General features: G+C 48.9%; 1 protein-coding gene and 1 long non-coding RNA gene across 3 annotated transcripts; one reads left to right on the forward strand and one right to left on the reverse strand.

Annotated features, from left to right (window-relative positions):
- Positions 1-17: 17 nt before the first annotated feature.
- On the reverse strand, positions 18-9,380 carry LOC147577867 (uncharacterized). Its single transcript, XR_015254566.1, has 2 exons — positions 9,050-9,380; positions 18-1,035 (listed from the first exon to the last, which is right to left on the reverse strand). It is a non-coding gene; the product is annotated as an uncharacterized LOC147577867 (long non-coding RNA).
- On the forward strand, positions 8,540-20,177 carry TMEM222 (transmembrane protein 222). Of its 2 annotated transcripts, XR_015254565.1 has the most exons (7): positions 8,540-8,777; positions 14,610-14,694; positions 15,928-15,959; positions 17,621-17,717; positions 17,802-17,932; positions 19,085-19,258; positions 19,396-20,177. XR_015254565.1 is itself a non-coding variant. In XM_086716148.1 (6 exons), exons 1-6 carry the CDS (start codon positions 8,584-8,586, stop codon positions 19,170-19,172), a joined length of 627 nt encoding a protein of 208 aa, XP_086572274.1. In that variant the 5' UTR covers positions 8,540-8,583; the 3' UTR covers positions 19,173-20,177. The 2 variants fall into 2 exon arrangements, 1 of the variants encoding a protein (XP_086572274.1); XM_086716148.1 differs by having other exon boundaries at positions 19,085-20,177.
- The last annotated feature ends 568 nt before the right edge of the window (positions 20,178-20,745 follow it).

Here is a 20,745-nt window from a genome sequence, read left to right on the forward strand (position 1 = left end):
AACTAGAAAAAACTATTTCATTTTTTTTTTAATTTTTTTAAACGTTTTTATTTTTTATTTTTGAGACAGAGAGAGACAGAGCATGAACGGGGGAGGGGCAGAGAGAGAAGGAGACACAGAATTGGAAGCAGGCTCCAGGCTCTGAGCCATCAGCCCAGAGCCCGACGCGGGGCTCGAACTCACGGACCGTGAGATCGTGACCTGAGCTGAAGTCGGACGCTTAACCGACTGAGCCACCCAGGCGCCCCAAAACTATTTCATTTTTAAATACAATAACTAATGGGATCTGTGTGCTTGTTGGGCACTATAAAACTTGTCAAACTTTCCCATCAGATTAGACACTACCACCCTCATTTCCTATTCCACATTGACTTTCAGTTGCTTTTTATCACAGCAACCACTAAAAACCCAGCTTCTCAAAGATGACATAATCAAAGGAATGTGCCACAACTTAATGATGAAACAATGAACTACCTTGAGCTCGTAGATCTCTCAGTAGCAACTGATGTTGAGTATCTCTCAAATTTTAAAATCTCCTACTGTGCCCCCTATGAACTTGTTACGGCACCCTAAGGTGTGTTGGTGAAGTTTCAGGACTGTGGTTTAATATTGTGGGAGCAATAGCTTCACTGCTGGAATTTTGTGATTCTTCTGTTTGTACATTTGGAAAGAATGGGGTGGGGGGTTGGAGGGAGAGGCAGCAGGGCATGCTCGGTTTAGTGCAGGAGACTGGAAGGAGATCCCACCAGGAACAGAAGCACAATAGGCTGTGTTATGAAGCAGGTGCTTTGGACTGGTACTATTTCTTTGTGTCCAAACTGAAGTCTTCTAGAAGCTTCTTCAAGACACTTGCAGACCAGGCAAAGGAGAGACAGTGTTCCAGGCCAAGGCACTAGTGTAAAGTCCCAGATTCCCTCGTGGAGCCTGAGTGATTCAGTTCAGCTGCACTGTAGAGGGTAGGCTGGCTCATGGGCTGAAGGGGCAGTCCAACTGTAGAGAACTCCCTGTGCTTGGTGAGAGGCTGTGTACTTGATCCTGTAAGCAAGGAGGAGTCACTGGAAGATTTCACCAGGAGTTCCCTTTCATTTGGAGTTGGTACTCCCTTTTTCTTTTTCTTTTTTTAATAGACTTTGTTTTTTAGAGCAGTTTTAGGCTTACATTCAACTGAGCAAATAATACAAAGAGTCCCATATACCCCCCCTCCCTGGCTCAGTTTCCCCTGCTATTAATTTATTGCATTACCGTGGTACATTATTATAATTAATGAGCCAATATTGTTATACCATTATTAACTGAAGTCCGTAAGGTTCAGTCTTTGTATAGTTCTGTGGGTTTTGACAAATGCATAACGTCATGTATCTACCATTACACTGTCATACAGAATAGCTTCTTCACTGCCCTAGAAATCCCCTGTGCTCCAGCTATTCAGCACCAAAAACAAAACAAAAAAACCTTAGGAATAACTCTGACAAAATATGTACAGATCTATATGAGGAAAACTACAAAACTCTGATTTAAGAAATCAAGGAAAATCAAAATAAATGAAGAGATACGTTATGCTCATGTATAGGAAGACTCAATATTATGATGTCATTTCTTCCCAACTTGATCTATAGCGTCAGTGAAATCCCAATCAAAATCCCAGTAAGTTATTTTGAGAATATCGACAAATTGGTTCTAAAGTTGATATACAGAGGCAAAAGACCCAGAATAGCCAACGAAGTCAAAGAAGAACAAAGGAGGACTGGCATTACCCAACTCAAGACTCATAAAGCTACGATAATCAAGACAGTGTGGTACTGGCAAAGGAACAAATAGATCAATGGAACGAGGAGAGGACCCAGAAGTAAATCCATATAAATACAATCGACTGATCTTTGACAAAGGAGCAAAGTCCATCCAACGGAGAAAGGATAGTCTTTTCAATAAATGGTGCTGGATTTAAACACTGTACATTGTTCACAAATGTTAACTCAAAATGGATCATAAACCCAAATGTAAAACACCAAACAATAAAACTTCTAGAAGATAAACGAGAAAAATCTGAGTGACCTTGGGTTTGGTGATGAGTTTTCAGATACAACATCAAAAGCATAATCTGTGAAAGAACTGATAAATTAGATTTCATTAAAAACTTCTGCTCTGTGAAATCATCATTACGAGAATGAAAAAGACAAGCCAAGGACTGAAATTGTTTGCAAAACATGTCAGATAAAGGATTTGTACCCCCAAATATACAAAGAACTCTTAAAACTCAACAGTATGAAAACAACCCAATTTTAAAAATGGGCAAAAAATCTGAACAGATACTTCACCAAAGAGGATTTACAGGTGACTAGTGAGCATATGAAAAGATGATTGCATTATGTCATTAAGGAATTGCAAATTAAGTCAAAAATGAGATACCAAAAATGTTGACAAGGATGTGGAGCAACAGGAATGCCCACTGCTGGTGAGGATGCAAAATGGCACAGCCACTTGAGAGGACAGCGGGCAGTTTCTTACAAAGCTCAATAAATAGTCTTACCATAGGATTCATCAGTCGCTCTCCTATTTATCCAAATGAGTTGAAAACTGAACGTCCATGCAAAAACCTGTGCACAAATGTTTGTAGCAGCTTTATTCATAATTGCCCCAAACTGAAGCAACCAGGAAGTCCTGCAAAAGGTGAATCGATAAATTGTGGTATAGCCACACAACATATTATTCAGTGATAAAAAGAAATGCGCTATCAAGCCACAAAGACATGGAGGAAATTTAAATGTATATTGCATAATGAAAAAAGCCAGTCTGAAAGCCACACTGTATGATTCCAACTATATGACATTCTGGAAAAGACAAAACTAGAGAGAGAGTAAGAAAGATTGCATGGTGCTCCATTTTCTACATGTGTGACTCACCCAGAGCTGTCACCAGCCCTGCTGATAAGAGAGGCTGGGGTCAGATAAGCCCGCCCGGTGAATGTATAGCAAAACACATTAGAAGTGGACCTCCTGTGTTTGTGGGGGCAGACATGGCCCTAGAGGCCTGCTGCCCATCTCTTTGCTTCAGCATGTGCTAAAATATGGCTGCAGAACTTAAAAGGCATCTAGCTCAGAGGTTCTCAGCTCTGGCTATACCATCAGAATCACCCAGGATCCTTTAAAAACTACCAAGGTCCCACCCCAGAGATCGTTTTAATTGATCTGAGATATCTATCCATTTTTTTAAGTTTATTTATTTTGAGAGAGACAGAGCAAGCAGAGGAGGGGCAGAGAGAGATCCCAAGCAGGCTCTACACTGTCAGCACAGAACCTGATATGGGGCTCAAACCCACGAACTGCGAAATCATGACCTGAGCCGAAACCAAGAGTCAGAGGCTTAACCAGCTGACCCACCCAGGTGCCCCTCCATCCATTATTTTTAAGCATCCTAGATTCATTCTAAGCATGGCCAGAACTGAGGACCACTGATCTAGCCCTAATCTCCACATTTTCTAAAGAGAGACAATCAGTTCTAAAGAGGGGCTGGAAAAGAATGGGCTCCCCAAGGACCCCAGTGAGTTAGAAGCAAAACCAGGACTGGATCCCTAATCTCTGATTCATGGTCCAAGTCCTTAAAAATCATTTTCTTATTTAAATGCTGTGATACTTTTTGAGTTCCTACACGTGCCTAGCACTGGTTTAATGAAAGGGCACACAACAGACTAGTCCCTGCCCTACTGGAACCTCTACATTATCTGAAAGATATGGAATAGAAATGTGAAGTGTGCATGGTCCCTGAACATTAGATTCCACTGGGAATCATGAGTCCTCCCCTGTACATCCTGCCATCGAGTGCTCCGTCTGGCAGGGGTCGTGTGGGGAGAAAAGCATCCTGATGGACAGAGGGCAGGCATGGGGGCATTCTATTGTTCAGTCTTGTTCTCCTGCTCCCAGCTCATTATATATATATATGTATATATATATATGTGTGTATATATATATATATACACACACACATATATGTGTATATACACACACACATATATGTGTATATATGCACACATATATACATGTATGTATGTATGTATATATATATATATATTATATATATATATATATATATATATATAATAGCTTGGTCCTAATGAGGTTGTAGTTTTCACCAATTTTGTGGTGATTTACAGAATCTCAGGCCGGCTTCAGCCTCATCACTCGTCAGTAGACCTCAGAGGGGTCACCAGCAGAGGTGACCAGGATCAAGGTCAAAACCCCAACTCAGTCTAATACATGCTTAGATCTCAGAAAAGTTCCTGAACCTCCCTGGGCTCATTTTCCTCATCAGTAAAATGAGTATCTTGTTACCTGCTCTGGTTACTTTACCACATTGTAAGAAGGCCCCAAATCATAGTGAGGTTAGGTGCATCAAAGTGCTTTTTAAGTGAGTAAGGATTCTACAATGGTAGTGTGTGGTTTTCACTGCTATAATAGCTAACATTGAGTGTTTGTTTGGGACCAGTATGGTTTAGGTATAGCCTATCAAATAAACCTTGCAAGAACTCTATAAGATGTGAATTATCATTTCCCATTTTAGAGATGAGGAAATGATGCCGACAGACTGAGTTACTTCCCTAAGGTATGATAACCACTGTCAGAGCTTAAGTTGAAACACGGGGCTTGCTGGCTGACCAGAGTTCATGTTTAACCATCGTGCTTTACTGCCATCTGGAAGTAAGAGGCTTAGATTCTGGTCCTGGCTGTGCTTTCTATAATCTTGGGCAAGTTTGCCCGTCTATAAAATGGAACAGAGAAGGAAGTCGTTTTGTAAACTCTAATGTCTGAAGAGTAGGTGGCGGGGGGGGGGGGGGTGTCCCCTCCCCACCATGGAATGGTTTGGAGCCATCCTGGAAGACAGTTTAGGGTTTAATGGGGAGGATCCCTGTCTCTAGGAGCCAAAGAAGGTAGTGAATGGAGCAGAAGCAGGAAGACTGAGGAAGAGGACTCTGCCCTTCCACATGCCAGGCACAGTGCCTCATGCCCAGCAGAAACTCCAGCCTGCAGAAGTGATTGCCCCTGGCTTGGCCCTGCTCCTCTGGATTATTGATTGAGGTGATTCTTCCACAGAGCCCTTAAGGAGACCATCTATGGTCAACGGATAGCAATGGTGACATTTCACGAGCACTTCCTATCTGCTGGGTGCTGTGCTTGGGCTACAAGGACCAATAAATCCAGTCAGAACCCTTCTCAAGGAGTTCACAGTCTCTCTGGGGAGACAGACATGTAAACAGCTAATGCTAATGCAAGTACACATGAATATTCAATAGGTAGAAAACACAGCTCTCGTGCTCTGGGAGCAAAGAGGGAACATTTGCCAGAAACCTTGAAAGTAGTGTAGGAGAGGAGGGGAAGGGCATTCCACCGAAAGAACAGTGTGAGCCATGCCATGAGGGATGACGTGCTGGGCTCATTCTCTGAAGGGCAGCCCAGTGAGGTTAACTCCAAGCAAGTCCCAAGGGAGACGGCAATGAGGCTTGAAAAGCAGGTTGGGGTTTAGAGCCAGACCATGGGGGCCTTGAATGCCAGGATGAGGAGTGAGGTCGCCTGAGGGAGGTGGTATGTGAGCCCTGGGGACTCATAAATGGGGCCAATTGAGGGGGTGGGTGACTCCCACGGAGAGAATGTGCCCTGAGTTCACTCTTCAAGCAGCATCTTGCCCTCGAAGATTTCCCAGCTTGGCAGTTCCAGCTCTACTATCCTTCCCTCCCCCAGCCAGCCCTGTAAGTGGATCCAGATGGTCATTCCTATTTTAGGTCGGTGTGTGTGTTGAGGGGAGGGGCAGCTGTGAGCCCTGTCAATCCTTTCCTGAGCTGTCTGTTAGAGGAGCTTCTTCCAGGACCCTGCTGTGATCCTCTGAGCCTGGAAGGAAGTGTTGGTCTTTGATGGAGATTTCCCATCTGTCTGTGGGTGATAGAGGTGGCAGCAGCAAGGGAGGCAAGTCACAGGCCAGGGAGGCTTTTTTATTGGGTGAGAACACCCAAGTGATGTGTGCATGTGAGAGGGGGCCTGTGGACAGGCTGAGGGGTTGGGGGAGAAACCTGGGAGAGACATCCCAAAGGAGTCATAGGAGCTGGCTTCTTCCTCCAGGTACCTGGCCCTCTTCATGACTCTGCTTCTGTAGCTGCCTAGGCTAAGGAGCTAAGGACCTCTGATCAGACACTACTCCTAACTACATGCCCAGCAGCCTCCATGGTCCTCTTTAAGAAGCTTGGGACACCAAAAAGTAGCAGGTGATAAGCTAGGCTCCTGCCCTGGGACTGTCTGTAGCCAGCCTATGATACCAAGCTTGTGTGTGCCATTCATTCATTTTTTGCAAATGCTATGTGCTAGACACTCCTAGGCACTAGGTTTACAGAAGTAAACAAGACAAATATAGTCTCTGCCCTCAAAGACTTTCCAGCCTAGTGGGGGAATTCAGCAATACATAGCTACAAATGTACTATAAAGGAAAAGAACAGGGTATTCCAAGGGAGATTAACAGGGACTTTCTGATTTAGGGAAGGACTCTCCAAGAAAGCCACATTTAATCTGAGACTTGAAGGATAAATAGAAGTTAGCCAGTTTAAGGAGGTGAGGAACATTCAGCAGACGAATGTGTGCCAAGTCCTTGGGGGCATGAAAGCGTGTGGCACATGAGAGGAACTGAAAAAAAGGCCAGGGTGGCTGCAGTGTAAGTGAACAAGTAAGACAAAGGGCATGACGCGGGGCCTTGTAAGCCACGGTAAGAGATTTGTGTTTTAGCCTAAGTGCAATGAGAAGCCACTGAAGGTTGTCAGCGTAAATGTGGTACTTGTGTTAGTGCTATCAAATTTGTGGCAGACCCTAAGAAAGACTTCTTTGATTGTTTATTCCTCCATATGTACAATAAATGATTAAAGGGCACCCACCATCACTGACGGAGGAATGTATAAGGCAAAGACCTTCCTCGGAGCTTGTAATCCAGAAGAGATTAGCTATAATGACTGAATCAGGAAGTAGTGTAACTTACTCATTCAACAAACATATACTGCACACTGAATCTATTCCAAACCCTGTGCTAGATGCTGGTTGCTGTTCTTCAAGGATCACACACTACACGTGGATCATGGGAGAAGCACAAACCCACTCAAAATGTTTTTACTAGGTTAGAATCATCATCAGCTGTGATCTCTGTAAGGCCTTTTTCTGTTAATTTATTTTTTAAATGTGTGTGTTTATTTATTTAAAAAGTGCAAGTGAGGGAGGGGCAGACAGAGGGAAAGGGGATCCCAAGCAGGCTCCAGGAGGCTCAATATCACAAATCGTGAGATCATGACCTGAGGGGAAACCAAGTCTGATATTTAACCGACTGAGCCACCCAGGCGCCCCTGTAAGGCCTTTATAAAACACCCATTCAATCATTAAATCAATAAACATCTAGTGGACATCTGTACTAGAAACTATATTAGCTCATTGAAATCAGGACCTTAGAGTTCCATGAGACATAACCCCCAAAATGTATTAAAATATTAGCTGTTAGAAACAGGAAGGATAGCAGGCTTTTTATAGATCAGCATGGGGGGGGGGGGGGGTAATTCAATGGAAGAAAAATACATTCCCAAAAAGGCATAGCTCCCACTTTTCTGATTTTGTCCCTACTTCCCTCTAGCATGATTTTTAGCTGCTGCCTTTCTTCTTGACCCTACATTTCCCCTTCCCATCCCAGCAGATTCCATTTTCTTTGGCTATCTTGGCATCTTTTAAAAGCCCAATGTATCCATGATTTAAGCCTATCTTCTTTATATTGGTGTGTGATCTCAGACAATTGGTTAACTTCCCTAAGCCTCAGTTTTCCATTTGCACAATGAAGGGATCGGATCAAATCTAAGGTTTGTGATTTGTTTCAGCCAAGGTGATATTCACATTCCTGCACACTGCGCTCTGCAAAGCCTTTTTCTTTCTTTGCACGGCTGCACGCATCCCTGCACCCCCACCCCCGTGCCACCTGGCAAACCTCAAGACAGCTCAAATATCTCCCGGCAAGTCTCCCCTGCTTATACACACACCACGCACAGCGTTTTAGTCTGTCCTTCCTCTACCCTACCACTACCTCGTCAGAGACCACAATGAAAAGGACATGGGAGATAGACTTGAGTTTGAGTCGTGGCCACTCACCTCACCTCATGAGCCTCAGTTTCTCAGTTGTAACCTGAGGGAAATAACCCAAATTCGCATGTTTGACCAGTTTATGGGGATTAAAAGCAAAACATTGTATGTCAAGTGCTTGGCACCTAGGAAGTGTTCAATAAATAGTGACTATATCACACCTCCTGGGAGGCCTCAGCGTACTGAATTATGAATTCCTTGTTCAGTCTCTCGCGCTAGACTCCGCGCTGCCTGAGGGCATCCCTTCCGCAGCAGTGCAGTGTAGGCGCAAACACTCCGGGCTGACGGGCGCCGAGACCGGGAGTCAGGCGGGCCCGGCCCGGAGGGATACGGTTCCAATTCCCCGGGGGAAGGCGAAGCCAGCGGACCTCACCTGCCGGAAGTGACGCCACGGGGCGAGCAGCGCCGGAGCAGGGGCCTGCCGGAGCGGGGCGCGCGCAGCATGGCGGAAGCGGAAGGGAGTTCGCCGCTCCTGTTGCCGCCGCCGCCACCCCCGCCCGGGATGGCGGAAGTGGAGGTGCCGACGGCGGCCGAGACGGACAAGAAGCAGTTCAGCGGCTCGGGCAGCAGCGCCATGGACGTGGACCGGAGCCGCTTCCCCTACTGCGTGGTGTGGACGCCAATCCCGGTGCTCACGTGAGTCTCCCCCCGGCGGCCACCCGGGGACGCGGAGTGTCGGGCGGCCCCAGGCCAGCCTCCGGTTCCGACGCCCTGCAAGCCCTTCTCTAGGGTCCGGCCCGCACTCCTCGCCCCCTGCGCGGAGCCAGTTTCTGCTGACGAATGGGACACGCTCCTCACCCTCGTTACACCTGGTCTAGTCAGGGAGAGAGGCAATTGTAGACTGGCGGGAAAGGTTCCGTGGCTGGGAAGCTCAGGACCTGTGGGCGTGCAGAAGAGGGGCCCCTTACCTGGTCTGAGGACACATCTCCATTCATTCACTGCTTTGTTCATTCATTGAGCAAATGCTTGCTGATCACTTCCTGTACGCAAGAAGACGGAGTCCCGGGGCGAGAGTGGGAGTGTGGCTGTGACCACACCGCTTCTTGGGATGTCAACATTGAAAAGGCCCCCAGAGATCTGGGAGTCCAACCCTTTGTCTCAAAGATGATGAGCCTGGAGATCACATACCATTTCGGTTCTAAGGCGAGTTTAGGTCCCAGAGTGTCTGCCTCTCAAAGCAGTGTTCCTTCTGTGGCCTCGTTTTTTGTCAGGAGAGAGAGCAGGTGCTCCTGTAGTTCTGCCGCCTGTTTTAGTGGGGAGCTTCTGGGTTGGGGGGGAGCTGGCTTGCTGTCCTATTTCAGCCTTGACAACTGATGAAAACCACACAAAACCTCACAGTTTCTCTGAATTTCACAGTCACTTTCTAAGGTGGGAATTTCTCTGATGAAGAAGCTGGGCTTCCTCTGCACCATTAAAGGTCTGGATCAGGTTCACATGCCAGTAAGCAAGGGCATCCCAAACTCAATCTTCTGACTCCACAACATGCTCTCTTTTGACTACTTCCCCTCACCTGATGAGAGAAATTTGTTCCCTCCATCATAAAGAGCCAAGTGGTGGTGTGGAGAAGGGATGGTTTTTTGGCTTTATATGTTGCTGATCCAAAAATGACTTTAATTTCTGTATCACGTTAAAATGCTTCACTTGCTTTGTGTTTTCAACTGCTTATGCATTTGTTTAAAGCATCCAAGTCTGAATCCTTTAAAAATAAAAATTTTAAGAAAGAGTGTTCATTTATTCATTGAGTGTGCTTGTAACACATTTGCTCAGTGACCCCTTTGTGCCTAGAGTAGTTCTGAGTGATAAAGATTTGAAGAGACAAAGCAGATATGGTGCTTGCTGTCATAGAGTTTAAATCATGGTGGAAGGAGATACACAGTAAACAATAAGCTAATAAGAGAACTTCTGATAATAGTGCTATGAAGAAAATAAAATGGCAACATGAGAATAACTGGAAGAGATAGGGAATATATTGGTTTTGCTAAAAACCTGTCTTGGTTTTGTTTGTTTGTTGTTTTTTAATTTTTTTTTTTTTTTTTTTTGGTGTTTATTTTTGAGAGAGAGACAGAGTGCAAGCAGGGGAAGGGGCAGAGAGAGAGGGAGACAGAATCTGAAGCAGGTTCCAGCCTGAGCTGTCAGCACGGAGCCTGATGTGGGGCTTGAACCCATGAACTGCGAGATCATGACCCGAGCCAAAGTCGAATGCTCAACCAACTGAGCCACCCAGGCGTCCCCTGAAACCCATCTTGTTTTCTTAAGATCTCTTTGGCTTTTCTCGGTTCTCAGAAACACATTCATAGAGTCCTCTGCTCTTCAGAGAACTGATAGCAACATAAGGTCGAGGCACATTGATCCCCAGTCATCTCGGCTAGAAGCAGCTCACACCCCCTTTTTATTCACATCTATATGCATGCGTTCATAAGATAAATAAGCCATAGTTTCCCTGTCAAACCTCCAGCAGGAGGGGGAGAGAGAGATGACCTAACCATTGTAGTGCATTGTGATGATTGCTGACCTAGAGTGCAGAGCTAGGAATAGATGTGGCACAAGGAACCGTCATGTGTCTTTGGAAGGGGGATCAGAAAGGAGGCAACTGAATCCAAAGATTTGTCCACCCCCTCAGAGATGTTGATAATTCTGCATGAAAAGCCAGATGATAGATGCTGCTACTAATAAAAGCAGCTAAGATTGGATACGAACTCTGTTCTCGGCTCTATTCTAAACATTTTATATTCATTATCTTGTTCAGTCCTTACATCAACCTAATGAAAATAGATACTGTCATCCCCGTTTTATAGATGAGGAAATAAAGGCTTAGAAGCTAGTATGGGGCTTTTTCCACTGAGACAGTCTACCTTACCAGGTAGAACTCTCTAGGGTCAATACCTGATTCATCCTTCCCTCCCTCCCTCCCTCCCTCCCTTTCTTCCTTCCTTCCTTCCTTCCTTCCTTCCTTCCTTCCTTCCTTCCTTCCATGAATAGTATTGAGGGTCTATTATGTACTAGGTCTAAGTAGACAGTAGTCCATAAAGCCACCTTGGAGCTTGCCTTCATGGAGCTTCCAGACAGACAACTACTTGGAGAGTTGTTGTCTCCAGCCTCTACTCTGATTTGTGACACAGCTGTGGTATGTGGGGTACTGGTCAAACCAGATGAAAGGAATTGGCCGAAAGAATTAGGCGGGTGAGATCAGGGTCTGAGAAGCCAGAGGAGCTACTTTCCTGTAATTCTCAGTGTCCATCCTGTGGCCACTGTGGCTGTTCAGCAACTTACTCTATGCCAGTCTGGCCAATTAGATAGCAAGTGTTTATCATAAACACCTCATGGTAACAACATTGAGCAACTACCAAATGCAAAGAAGTGTGTCAAGCACTTTGCAAACATAGCCTACTTAATCCTCACAACAATTGCCCCACGTTGAGGTAATTATTACTCTCCACCCCTCACTGACAAAGTTGGGAATGAGTAACTTGCCCAAAACAAAGACGCAACCCAGCTCTGCCGTCAGAGCCTGACTCCACTCTTAAATGCAGGACATTGATTTATTCATCATTTATCAGTCAATGAATTCATGGCTCCAGCTGCGTGCCAGGCACTGCTCTGGGGACCATAGTAAATAAGAAAATCCCTGCTCTCTTGGAGCTTCTATACACGGGAGAGACAGACAGTAACCGTGTAAGTAAACAAGATGATTTCGGGTAGCAGCAGATACTGTGAAGAAGTTAAAGCAGAGGAATGAGATCTGGGGTGGTATATGGCTGTTCTAGAAGGCCTGGCCAGGGAAGCCCTCCCAAGTTGATAGTTAAGCTGAGGCCTAAATGATGAGAGGCAGCCAGCTGTGTGAAGATCTAGGGGAAGAGTGTTCCAGATGGAGGCAAATGCAAAAAGAGCATTGAGGTGGGAGGATTTGGTGTGTTTGAGGAACCAGAAGCAGACAGCAGCTAGAAAGAGAAGTGAGGTTATTTCAAGGGATAGGCAGGGCCAAACTGTCAGAAGGAGTCTTAAGTGCATGTTAAGTGTCATAGGAAGCCATGAACGGGTGTTAAGCAAGGGAATGATGGAACCTGAATTATGTTCTCAAAAGACCACTCTGGCCGCACCACCCTTTCAGATGCCTGGGCTGCAGACCTAGGAAGACCTCTGTCTCATCAGTCATAAAACCGCCCAGTGTGCCTTTTAAGGACCTTTTGAACCCATTTTTCTCACCACCCTACCAGCAATACTCTAGTTAGCATCTCATCTCTGGCCAATATTCCAGAATAGCCTCTGAACTGGCCACGCTTCTTCCCTCCACTCTCGTCCCCTCACGTTCTCCAGACACGTGCAGCACTTTGCTGCTTTGGAGTTTTGCTTTCATCTGCCTGTTGACATTCTGTCGTTTCACAGGCCATGGTTAAAAGTGACATGCTCCGTGAAGGTCTTTGCTAACTGCCCCAGCCCCTAATAATCGCTTCCCTCCAGGTTCGGCCTCCACCTCCCTAGCAAGGTGCAGCTTTGAACCCAGCACTTGGCCACTGGCCCTGTAACGAGTCCTTTGTTTTGTCCCCTGTGAGTCCTTAAACTGGATCAGTTGGTCCAGCATCTAGGTAGAGCCCAGAATACCATGGTTCTCACACTACAGACAGCTTAGGGGTTCCTGTATGTTTTGCATATTGGGGTCCAACTGAAATTTGGTTTTTAAAAAATTTGAACTTTAAAAGTTCCTGGAATATACCATGCTTTTATCCGTATCTTTTATCGTTCCTCTTACTGTTATTTTCCTTAGAGCAGCCTTCCCTAAAACCTTACCCACCAATCCCCGCCCCAAACCTGCACACAGATTGGTTTAAATGCCCTCCACTTTTTTTAAAGCTTTTTTACTGAGATATACACCATAAAGGGGACAAATCTTAAGTACGTGGCTCAATGATTTATACATGTACTTTTTTTTAAAGTTTATTTAGAGAGAGAGAGAGAGAGAGAGAGAGAGAGAGTGTGTGTGTGTGTGTGTGTGTGAGCAGAGGAGGGGCAGAAAGATAATCCCAAACAGGCTCCACACTGTCAGTGCAGAGCCTGACACAGGGCTCAAACTCACAAACTGCTAGATCATGACCTGAGCCGAAACCAAGAATTGGACACCCAACTACCTGAGCCACTCAGGTGCCTCTTATACATGTACTTTTATGTAAGGTTTCTTTCACTGCCTAATGTCTTTGAGAATATGTGTTGTGTGTAAAAGTTTGTTCTTTTTTCATTGTTACATACTATTTCATTTTATGACTATACTCTAATTTACTTACTCCTTTTAGTATTGTTAGACATTGGATTACTTCTAGGTTTTTTTTTGGTAATCAACTTTATTGGGGTGCCTGGGTGGGTTAGTCGGCTAAGCATCTCACTTTGGCTTGGGTCATGATTTCACGGTTCGTGGGTTCGAGCCCCTCATCAGGCTCTCTGCTGTCGCAGAGTGCCTGCTTCAGACCCTTTGTCCCCTTCTGTCTCTGCCCCTGCCCCACTTGAGCTCTGTCTCTCTCAGAATAAATAAATAAACTTAAAAAAAACAACTTTATTGGGGGAGGTATGGAGAGAGGCTGGTTAAACAGGTGATGGGGACTAAGGAGGGCACTTGTGATGAGCACTGGATGTTGTATGTAAGTGATGAATCACTGAATCTCACTCCTGAAACTAACATTGCACTATATGTTAACTAGCTGGAATTTAAATAAAAACTGGGGGGGGGGATCCATTTTATTGGGGTATAATGTATATACAATAAACTGCACACATTCTAAGTGTGCAGTTCAGTGACTTTTGACAAATGTTTCCAGCTATTTTGAATGAAGGTGCCATGAATGTTCATGCACATGGCATTGGTGGACATAAGGATTTGTTTCTGTTGGGTGTATGCTCTCAAGTGGGATTGTTGAGGGGCACCTGGGTGGCTCAGTTGGTTAAGCATCCGACTTTGGCTCGGGTCATGATCTCATGGTTCGTGAGTTCAAGCCCCACATCGGGCTCTGTGCTGACAGCTCAGAGCCTGGAGCCTGTTTCACATTGTGTCTCCCTCTCTCTCTGCCCCTCCCCCACTCATGCTCTGTCACTCTCTGTCTCTCAAAACAGGAATAAATGTTAAAAAAATTTTTTTTGAAGTGGGATTGCTGAGGCATATAGCCTAATTGCCAGTTTTTGAAGGCAGTAAAAACGCCCTCCAGCAACGGAGAAGAGCTCCGGTCACCCCCCACCCTCACCACACTCCACGTGATTGTCCTTTGGGTTCAGCCATTCCGTGGCATGCAGTGGTGTTCCATTGTGCTGTTCATTTGTACTTGCCCCTCTTTTCTTGCTTCCCCAGTCCCCCCAGCCACCCTAATTGGCACTCACTATATAAAATTATTTTCACATATTCTCACACCGGATGGAGTGTCCCCAGTGTCTGTCTGACTAGCTGGAAAACCCCCTAAGCCCTGTACCTTCCCTGTCCTTTTTTCACAGGTGGTTTTTCCCCATCATCGGCCACATGGGCATCTGCACATCCACAGGAGTCATTCGGGACTTTGCAGGCCCCTACTTCGTCTCGGTGAGTTCCCACTCTGCCCACCTCTGGTGGGCTCCAAGGCTTAAGCGGAAGGCTGGCCTGTCTTGTCTGAAGCAGCCTTCCAGTCTCCCCGAGGCCCAGGAGAATGCAGGCCCCATACAGTCCTGGCCCTGGCCCTCTGCTCTTCACCAGTGTTTGACCCCTTTCCCCCTTCTCTTGCCTCCAGGACAGGCCAGGAGGGCACTGTGGCCAGAAGGATTCTTAACTAACTGACCCAGTCCTTTGCCCACCCCTGGGGTACCAAGACATGGGTAGGGGTTAGAGGCAAGAGTGGAGAGTCAGATCATCCAGGAAGCACATCTCTGGACCTTCAGAAGGTGGGAGTCACAAGGTGGGGGCACAGGGGAGGCTGACATGGTTCCCCGGGTATGGCCACGGAGAAGAGGAGGTGGGGCTTGTAGAGTGAATCCACTGTGTTCTTAGGTCTGTTTCCTGGGGATGTGCCCAAGATGGGTACGGTGGGCTTCCTCCAGATGAGTGGGCAGCATCCTGCCTGTTGGCAGGTGGCAGCTTCATCTCCGTTATGGGCTGGAATGAAGAGATGTGGTGGTACCAAGATGTTTATATTAATAGTTGTCGTGATCATCTTAACATGACATAGGTCTTTTACTCGTATATTTTTATAGCAATTCATCTTTGACCAGCTCTGTCAGCTGGTCTTCCTGATTCTGAACCCAGCATCTGTCCCCGCATAACTCCCGTACCCAGATCTTATGCGGCAGGTCCAGGACTTGAGTGAAACATGTCCCTCCTAGGAAGCCTCTCAGGCCCCCTCCCCAACCCCTAGTCGTGCTCTGAATGCAGGCAGGCTGCCACTGCGTGGGCCACCACCGTTGGGTCAGGAGCGCAGAGGGTGTTGTCATTTTTACCACCGAGGGGACTGCCTCCCTGTGATCAGTCAGAGGTTGACTGGAGAACTTGGAGCAAATGAGGGCCAGAGAAGGTGAGAAAATTGCCTGGGAGCCGTAGAGAGGGGCAGTTGTGGCGGCCCCTCCAAGTCTCGGGTTTCTGTGCACTCCTGCCGCAGTGCTGTCTTCTCACAGAGAAACTGCTGCTGGCACCTCAGCTGCTGTGGCAGCCCCAGAGCAGAGCCCAGCCCCACTTCTGCCCGCCTGTCATACCCCCTCCTAGTCCCTGCACTTCCACCGCTGACCAGGTCTGTCTGCCAGGCTAGATGCGCGTTCTCCACTGACTTCTGCACTTTTCCCTCAACAGGAAGACAACATGGCCTTTGGGAAGCCTGCCAAGTAAGTGAAGAGCACCCGTGTGACTAGCCCTAGGGCCAGGCTCCTGCACGAAGCAGCAGGGCAGGCTTTCTGAGACACAGCAGGAGCCAGCCCCCTGAGGAGGGGGCGAGGGGAAGGGTGGCCAGGCCCCACCAGAGCATACAGCCTGTGCCAAGCGTCTTCCTGCACCAGTCGCTGGCTGGGTCCTTTACCTACACTCCGCCTACACTCAGAGACTTTGTCTCAGCTCTGCTAGGTCATATTCAGCTCCACTGGAAGGATGAGGAAAGACAAAGGTCTAGTCAAGATTGCACAGGAAGTAACAGAGCTGAGACTCACACGCAGGTGTCTCATTCCAAAATCTAGATTCTTCTGCCCCTCAGGAGTGAACAAGCCATTTAAGGTGTAAGGAGGCACTGTTTGGAATTCTGGTTAGAGAAAATAAAAGTAGTCAGGTCCTCTAGGAGCTATTGTTATACTTTGCTTGGGATTTTTGGTCTTTGTCTTGTCTTTTTCTTTTTCTTTTCTTTTCTTTTCTTTTCTTTTCTTTTCTTTTCTTTTCTTTTCTAAGTAATCTCTACACCTAATTTGGGGCTTAAACGCACAACCCCCAAGATCAAGAGTCACATGCTGCACCAACTGAGCCAGCCAGGCACCCCTTTATTTTCTCTGTCTTGGGGGCCCACCTCAGCTATGGGCCTAGTGACAGTGCTTCAGTCAGTATGCACAGAACAGTCCCTATGGTCTGAGGCTGCCCCCGCTTGGTCAGGTCCCAGGGAGGAATTGGTATCCCACACAGCAGAGGCAGCCTGAAAGTGGCTCCCTGACCCCTGCTTACTTCCTCAGGCAGGTGGAAATGTTGGCCAGGGACCTCTGGGCTGTATGTCTGCTGCAAGGCTGCTTTTCGAGGTCAATTTTCAGGGTACCCCTTCCCAGACAGGAGCCTCCGAGCAGCCCCAGTCCATGCCCTGCCTCTAGGCTCCTCCACCAAGCCATTCCCCACACAACCGCCAGAGGGCACCCTGCCCTCCCAGCACTTCCTGACTTGAGACCCTCTGGGCACTCCCTTGCTTGGAACAGCCGGTCTCAGCTTGAGGTCTGTGAGCTTTCAGCTCCATGGGCTCTTCTCCCCCTCACCCCCGTCGGGCATTTGGGGGAGGGAGGGACTAGGAGAATGCTGCTTGCGAATAAACTCAGGGTGACATTCACATCCCCCACGACATGGCCCCACCTGCATCTCCCAACTCACCTTCCAACGTCCCATCGCTCTGTTTCTCCCTGTGAGTCCCCCAGCAGTGCCCAGCCACTTAATTCCTGGTGCACCCCGCACAGTCTTGTGCCTCTCCCTCTGTTCAAGCTCCTTCCTCTGGCCAGCGTGCCCATTTCCTCTTTTGTGCGTGGCTAACCCCTCTTCCTTCAAACTAGACTCAGATGTCACCCCAGAAGCCTCTCATACCCCCCACATCAGCTAGTCTGTATCTTCCCCAGGATCCACATGGCACTGGGCATGTCACACTGGGTTACAGTTGTCCACCGTGTGGCTCTCCCTGGACTCGCCTCACCCCTACAGCCTCAGCACCCAGCTCAGGGCCCTGCACAGAGCAGGCGTCAGGGAACATCTGTGAAGCTGAGTGACCGTAACAGAGGTGAGCCAGTGCCCAGAACTCCCTCTCTCTTCCCAGGTACTGGAAGTTGGACCCTGCTCAGGTCTACGCTAGTGGGCCCAACGCATGGGACACCGCCGTGCACGACGCCTCTGAGGAGTACAAGCACCGCATGGTAGGTGAGCTGCTCCTCAGAGCGGGAGCCAGGGTGGCAAGGCCCCCACAGCCCAGCCTGACCCAGCCCTTCCTGCGTCTCTAGCACAGTCTCTGCTGTGACAACTGCCACTCACATGTGGCGTTGGCCTTGAACCTGATGCGCTATAATAACAGCACCAACTGGAATATGGTGACGCTCTGCTTCTTCTGCCTGCTCTATGGGAAGTACGTCAGGTGAGCTGTCCACCTACTGCTCACCCCTGGGGCTGCTCTCTCCCGAGGATCCCAGCAGGGCCATTGTGGAGTCCTGTAGCCAACAGGGACAAAGCAGATGCTGGTTGGAGCCATGAAATTTCTAGAGCGACTAGCTGAGTTCCTGGTGGAGAGGAAAGTGACTCTGCTGAAGTTCACCTCCACCTGGGTCCCACCCGTGACATCTCAGCCACCTGCCTTGGCCTCTCTAAGCTGTAACCCCCCCCCCACCCTTGATAAAATGGAGATCATGATTCTGGCTCCTGGGAGAGGCTGTGAGTCCACAGAGCCTGCTCAGGTCAGGTGAACAGGTAGACCCTCAAAGGAGGGTGTGGTAACTGCCCCAAGGATCCCTTCCCCCCATCCCTCAGCAGAGGCAGGGTTCTGGGCAGGTGGGCCTCAGTGGTGGCCTGGGAGGACCTTTGAAGCCAGAGCCTGACAACCTGTAAGGTCAAAGGCAATTTTCCAATTCACGAGGTAAAGGGAGGTCAGAGAGGTTGAGCGACTCACCCACTTGGGAGGCAGCACTCAACTGGGCTCACCTGGCCACCTCTCTGAGCTTTCCCGTAGTTGCACTCATCATTAAGAGCTTCTAAAAAGGAGACACTTAGGGGTCTTTTTTTTTTTTTTTTTTTAAAGTCCTAAAGTCTTTTAGAGGCTCCTTGAGAAGACCATAACTGTGGTCACACAGAGACTGAGGCAGAGCCCTGACTCCCAATCCCTCAGCTCCAGCCACAACATTATGCTAACTCTTGCCAATCCCTCCCCTCCCAGTGGGCCTCGTTCTGAGGGCTGTGGGCAGAGGGCAGCCTGGCTTCCACGCTGAGACTGAAGGCCTCCCTAGAGAGGGGTGATTGTGGATGGAGCAGTGAGGCCCAGAGATGGCAGACACGCCTGCCCAGTGAGGTGTCAGATGTCCACCAGGAACCTGGAACAGCCCCTGCATAGGACTGTGATTGGTGGTCCTGTGTAGTCAGTGCCGAGCTGGGCTGGCCCCATTCCCTTACCTGACCAAATTTGGGGGTTAAGTCGTGGTTCCAGGAGCTTCCTTAGCGGGAGCAGCCCCGGACAGGGCTCTGTGAAGTGCTCCCACTCATCGGGCCCTTCCCATCCTGACTCCCCTCTCTCCGTCAGTGTCGGGGCCTTCGTGAAGACCTGGCTGCCCTTCGTCCTCCTCCTGGGCATCATCCTAACTGTCAGCCTCGTCTTTAACCTTCGGTGATGGCTGCCTCATGGCCTGAACCCACCACACTCCTGAGGAGGCAGTCGCCACCCCTTTTGGTTCCAGATTCTTTCTCACCCCAAAAGGCAGGGATGGGTTTGCTGGTTTTGACCCAGGGGTCTGGGCTGGATGGGATGGAATAAGGGCTGAAGATGAGCATGGGGCGGGGGTGTTTGTTGTGTCTCACTGGTCACTAAGAAGCTCCCTGTCCCCTCCTTCCCAGGCTTGTGACCCCCGCCCTTGAGGCACCCTCTTTGTTCATCTGTTGGAAAAGCCTTAGCTTCCCTCTGTAGCGTTGCTCCTGCCACTGCCTGCGGGGCTCCCTCTGCCTCAGCCCAGTGCCCGGTGGGGAGGGGAGCACATTTGGACCACCGGACAAGGCAGCACAAGGGGCCAGAGCTGGATTTGGAGCACATCTGCCTGCCAGGGCTCTGGTCCCAGGGTGGGTGGAGGACACCGAGAAACCTTCATAAGCTAAGCTGCTCTGGGACCTTGACTACTAGCCTCTAGAATGGTCTAGTAGGGCTGGATGGGCCCCCAATCAGTTGTTTGCCAGAAGTTGCACCAGGGGCAGGTTGTGCCCTGTCTCCTGGTGTCCTCCAGCCCCTGCAGCCCCTGCTTCCTACTCTCCCTGGGCTTCCCGGCACTTGAGCCCATCTCCCCCTGCAGTTTGGGGCCTGGGCTCCCCCGGTCTTCCTGGACAGGTAGCGTGATGCTGACATGTCCAGAGCGACCCCCTGTGGCCCAGAGCAATGTAAACAGAACTGGGCTCCAGCCCCAGGTATGGGCCTCGCATCGGTGAGGGCACCCCGTGCATCCAGGATGTGGGGAGCCGTCAGAGCAGCCAGTGCCATCAGGGAGCGGGAAGGGAGCCGTGTCCTCCCACCTGCCATAGCTCCCCTTGTCTTCAAGCTGTAGAAAGGGCACGTGCTGCCCCTCACTCCCGCTCCATGGATTCCTTGTGCGGGGCTCCCTGGGCAGGGCAATAAAGAGTTTGACTCCAGACTCCAAGGTGTCTTGTCCTTGTTTTGTCCCTTCAGTGGTCTCTTGCCCCTTCAGCTTCTTTCTCCCTGCTGTCCTGCCCCCTGGAGAGCGGTCTGGTTGGCAGGGCCGTGGTGGAGTCCTCGTCCAGTGCTTACCTCATGCAGAGCTGGCAGGCATGTCCGCCTCCCTCCAGTACCCCCGGCCCTTGCCCGGGGCTGTGGGAGCTCCGCACCCTCCCGTGTCCACCATCCGTGGGCTTTCTCCTCAATGCAGATGAGTACTGATTGGCAGGTGGGGCTGTGCAGACCAGCGCCCTGGGCAACCAGGGGTACACAGTTTGGGAATCACCCCAGCCCCGGCCCCTACCTTAGCCATCGGTCATGTCGCCGAGTTCCTCATGCTGACCCCCAGCGATCAGGTCACCGCCCTGCCCCATGGCACCCCACTTCTCAGGGACCTCCAGGACCCTGCTCTCCAGCACGACGGCAGCATTTCTGTTGCTTTGCTTTCCTCCTGTTGAAGTTACGGCCCTCCTTGCCAAGGTTTGGCTTAAAAGCCACTTCCTTAGTGACGTCTTTCCTAACTTGCT

This window comes from Puma concolor, chromosome C1, assembly GCF_028749965.1.
Source record: "Puma concolor isolate L17-30 chromosome C1, mPumCon1.1.hap2, whole genome shotgun sequence".
Lineage (NCBI taxonomy): Eukaryota > Metazoa > Chordata > Mammalia > Carnivora > Felidae > Puma > Puma concolor.

Bases quoted from the DNA above. Each gene is read 5' to 3' on its own strand.
- TMEM222 (XM_086716148.1), top strand. From the start codon at position 8,584: ATGGCGGAAGCGGAAGGGAGTTCGCCGCTCCTGTTGCCGCCGCCGCCA. The intron at 8,778-14,609 runs GTGAGTCTCCCC...CTTTTTTCACAG, and splicing joins ACGCCAATCCCGGTGCTCAC to GTGGTTTTTCCCCATCATCG. The intron at 17,718-17,801 runs GTAGGTGAGCTG...CTGCGTCTCTAG, and splicing joins AGGAGTACAAGCACCGCATG to CACAGTCTCTGCTGTGACAA.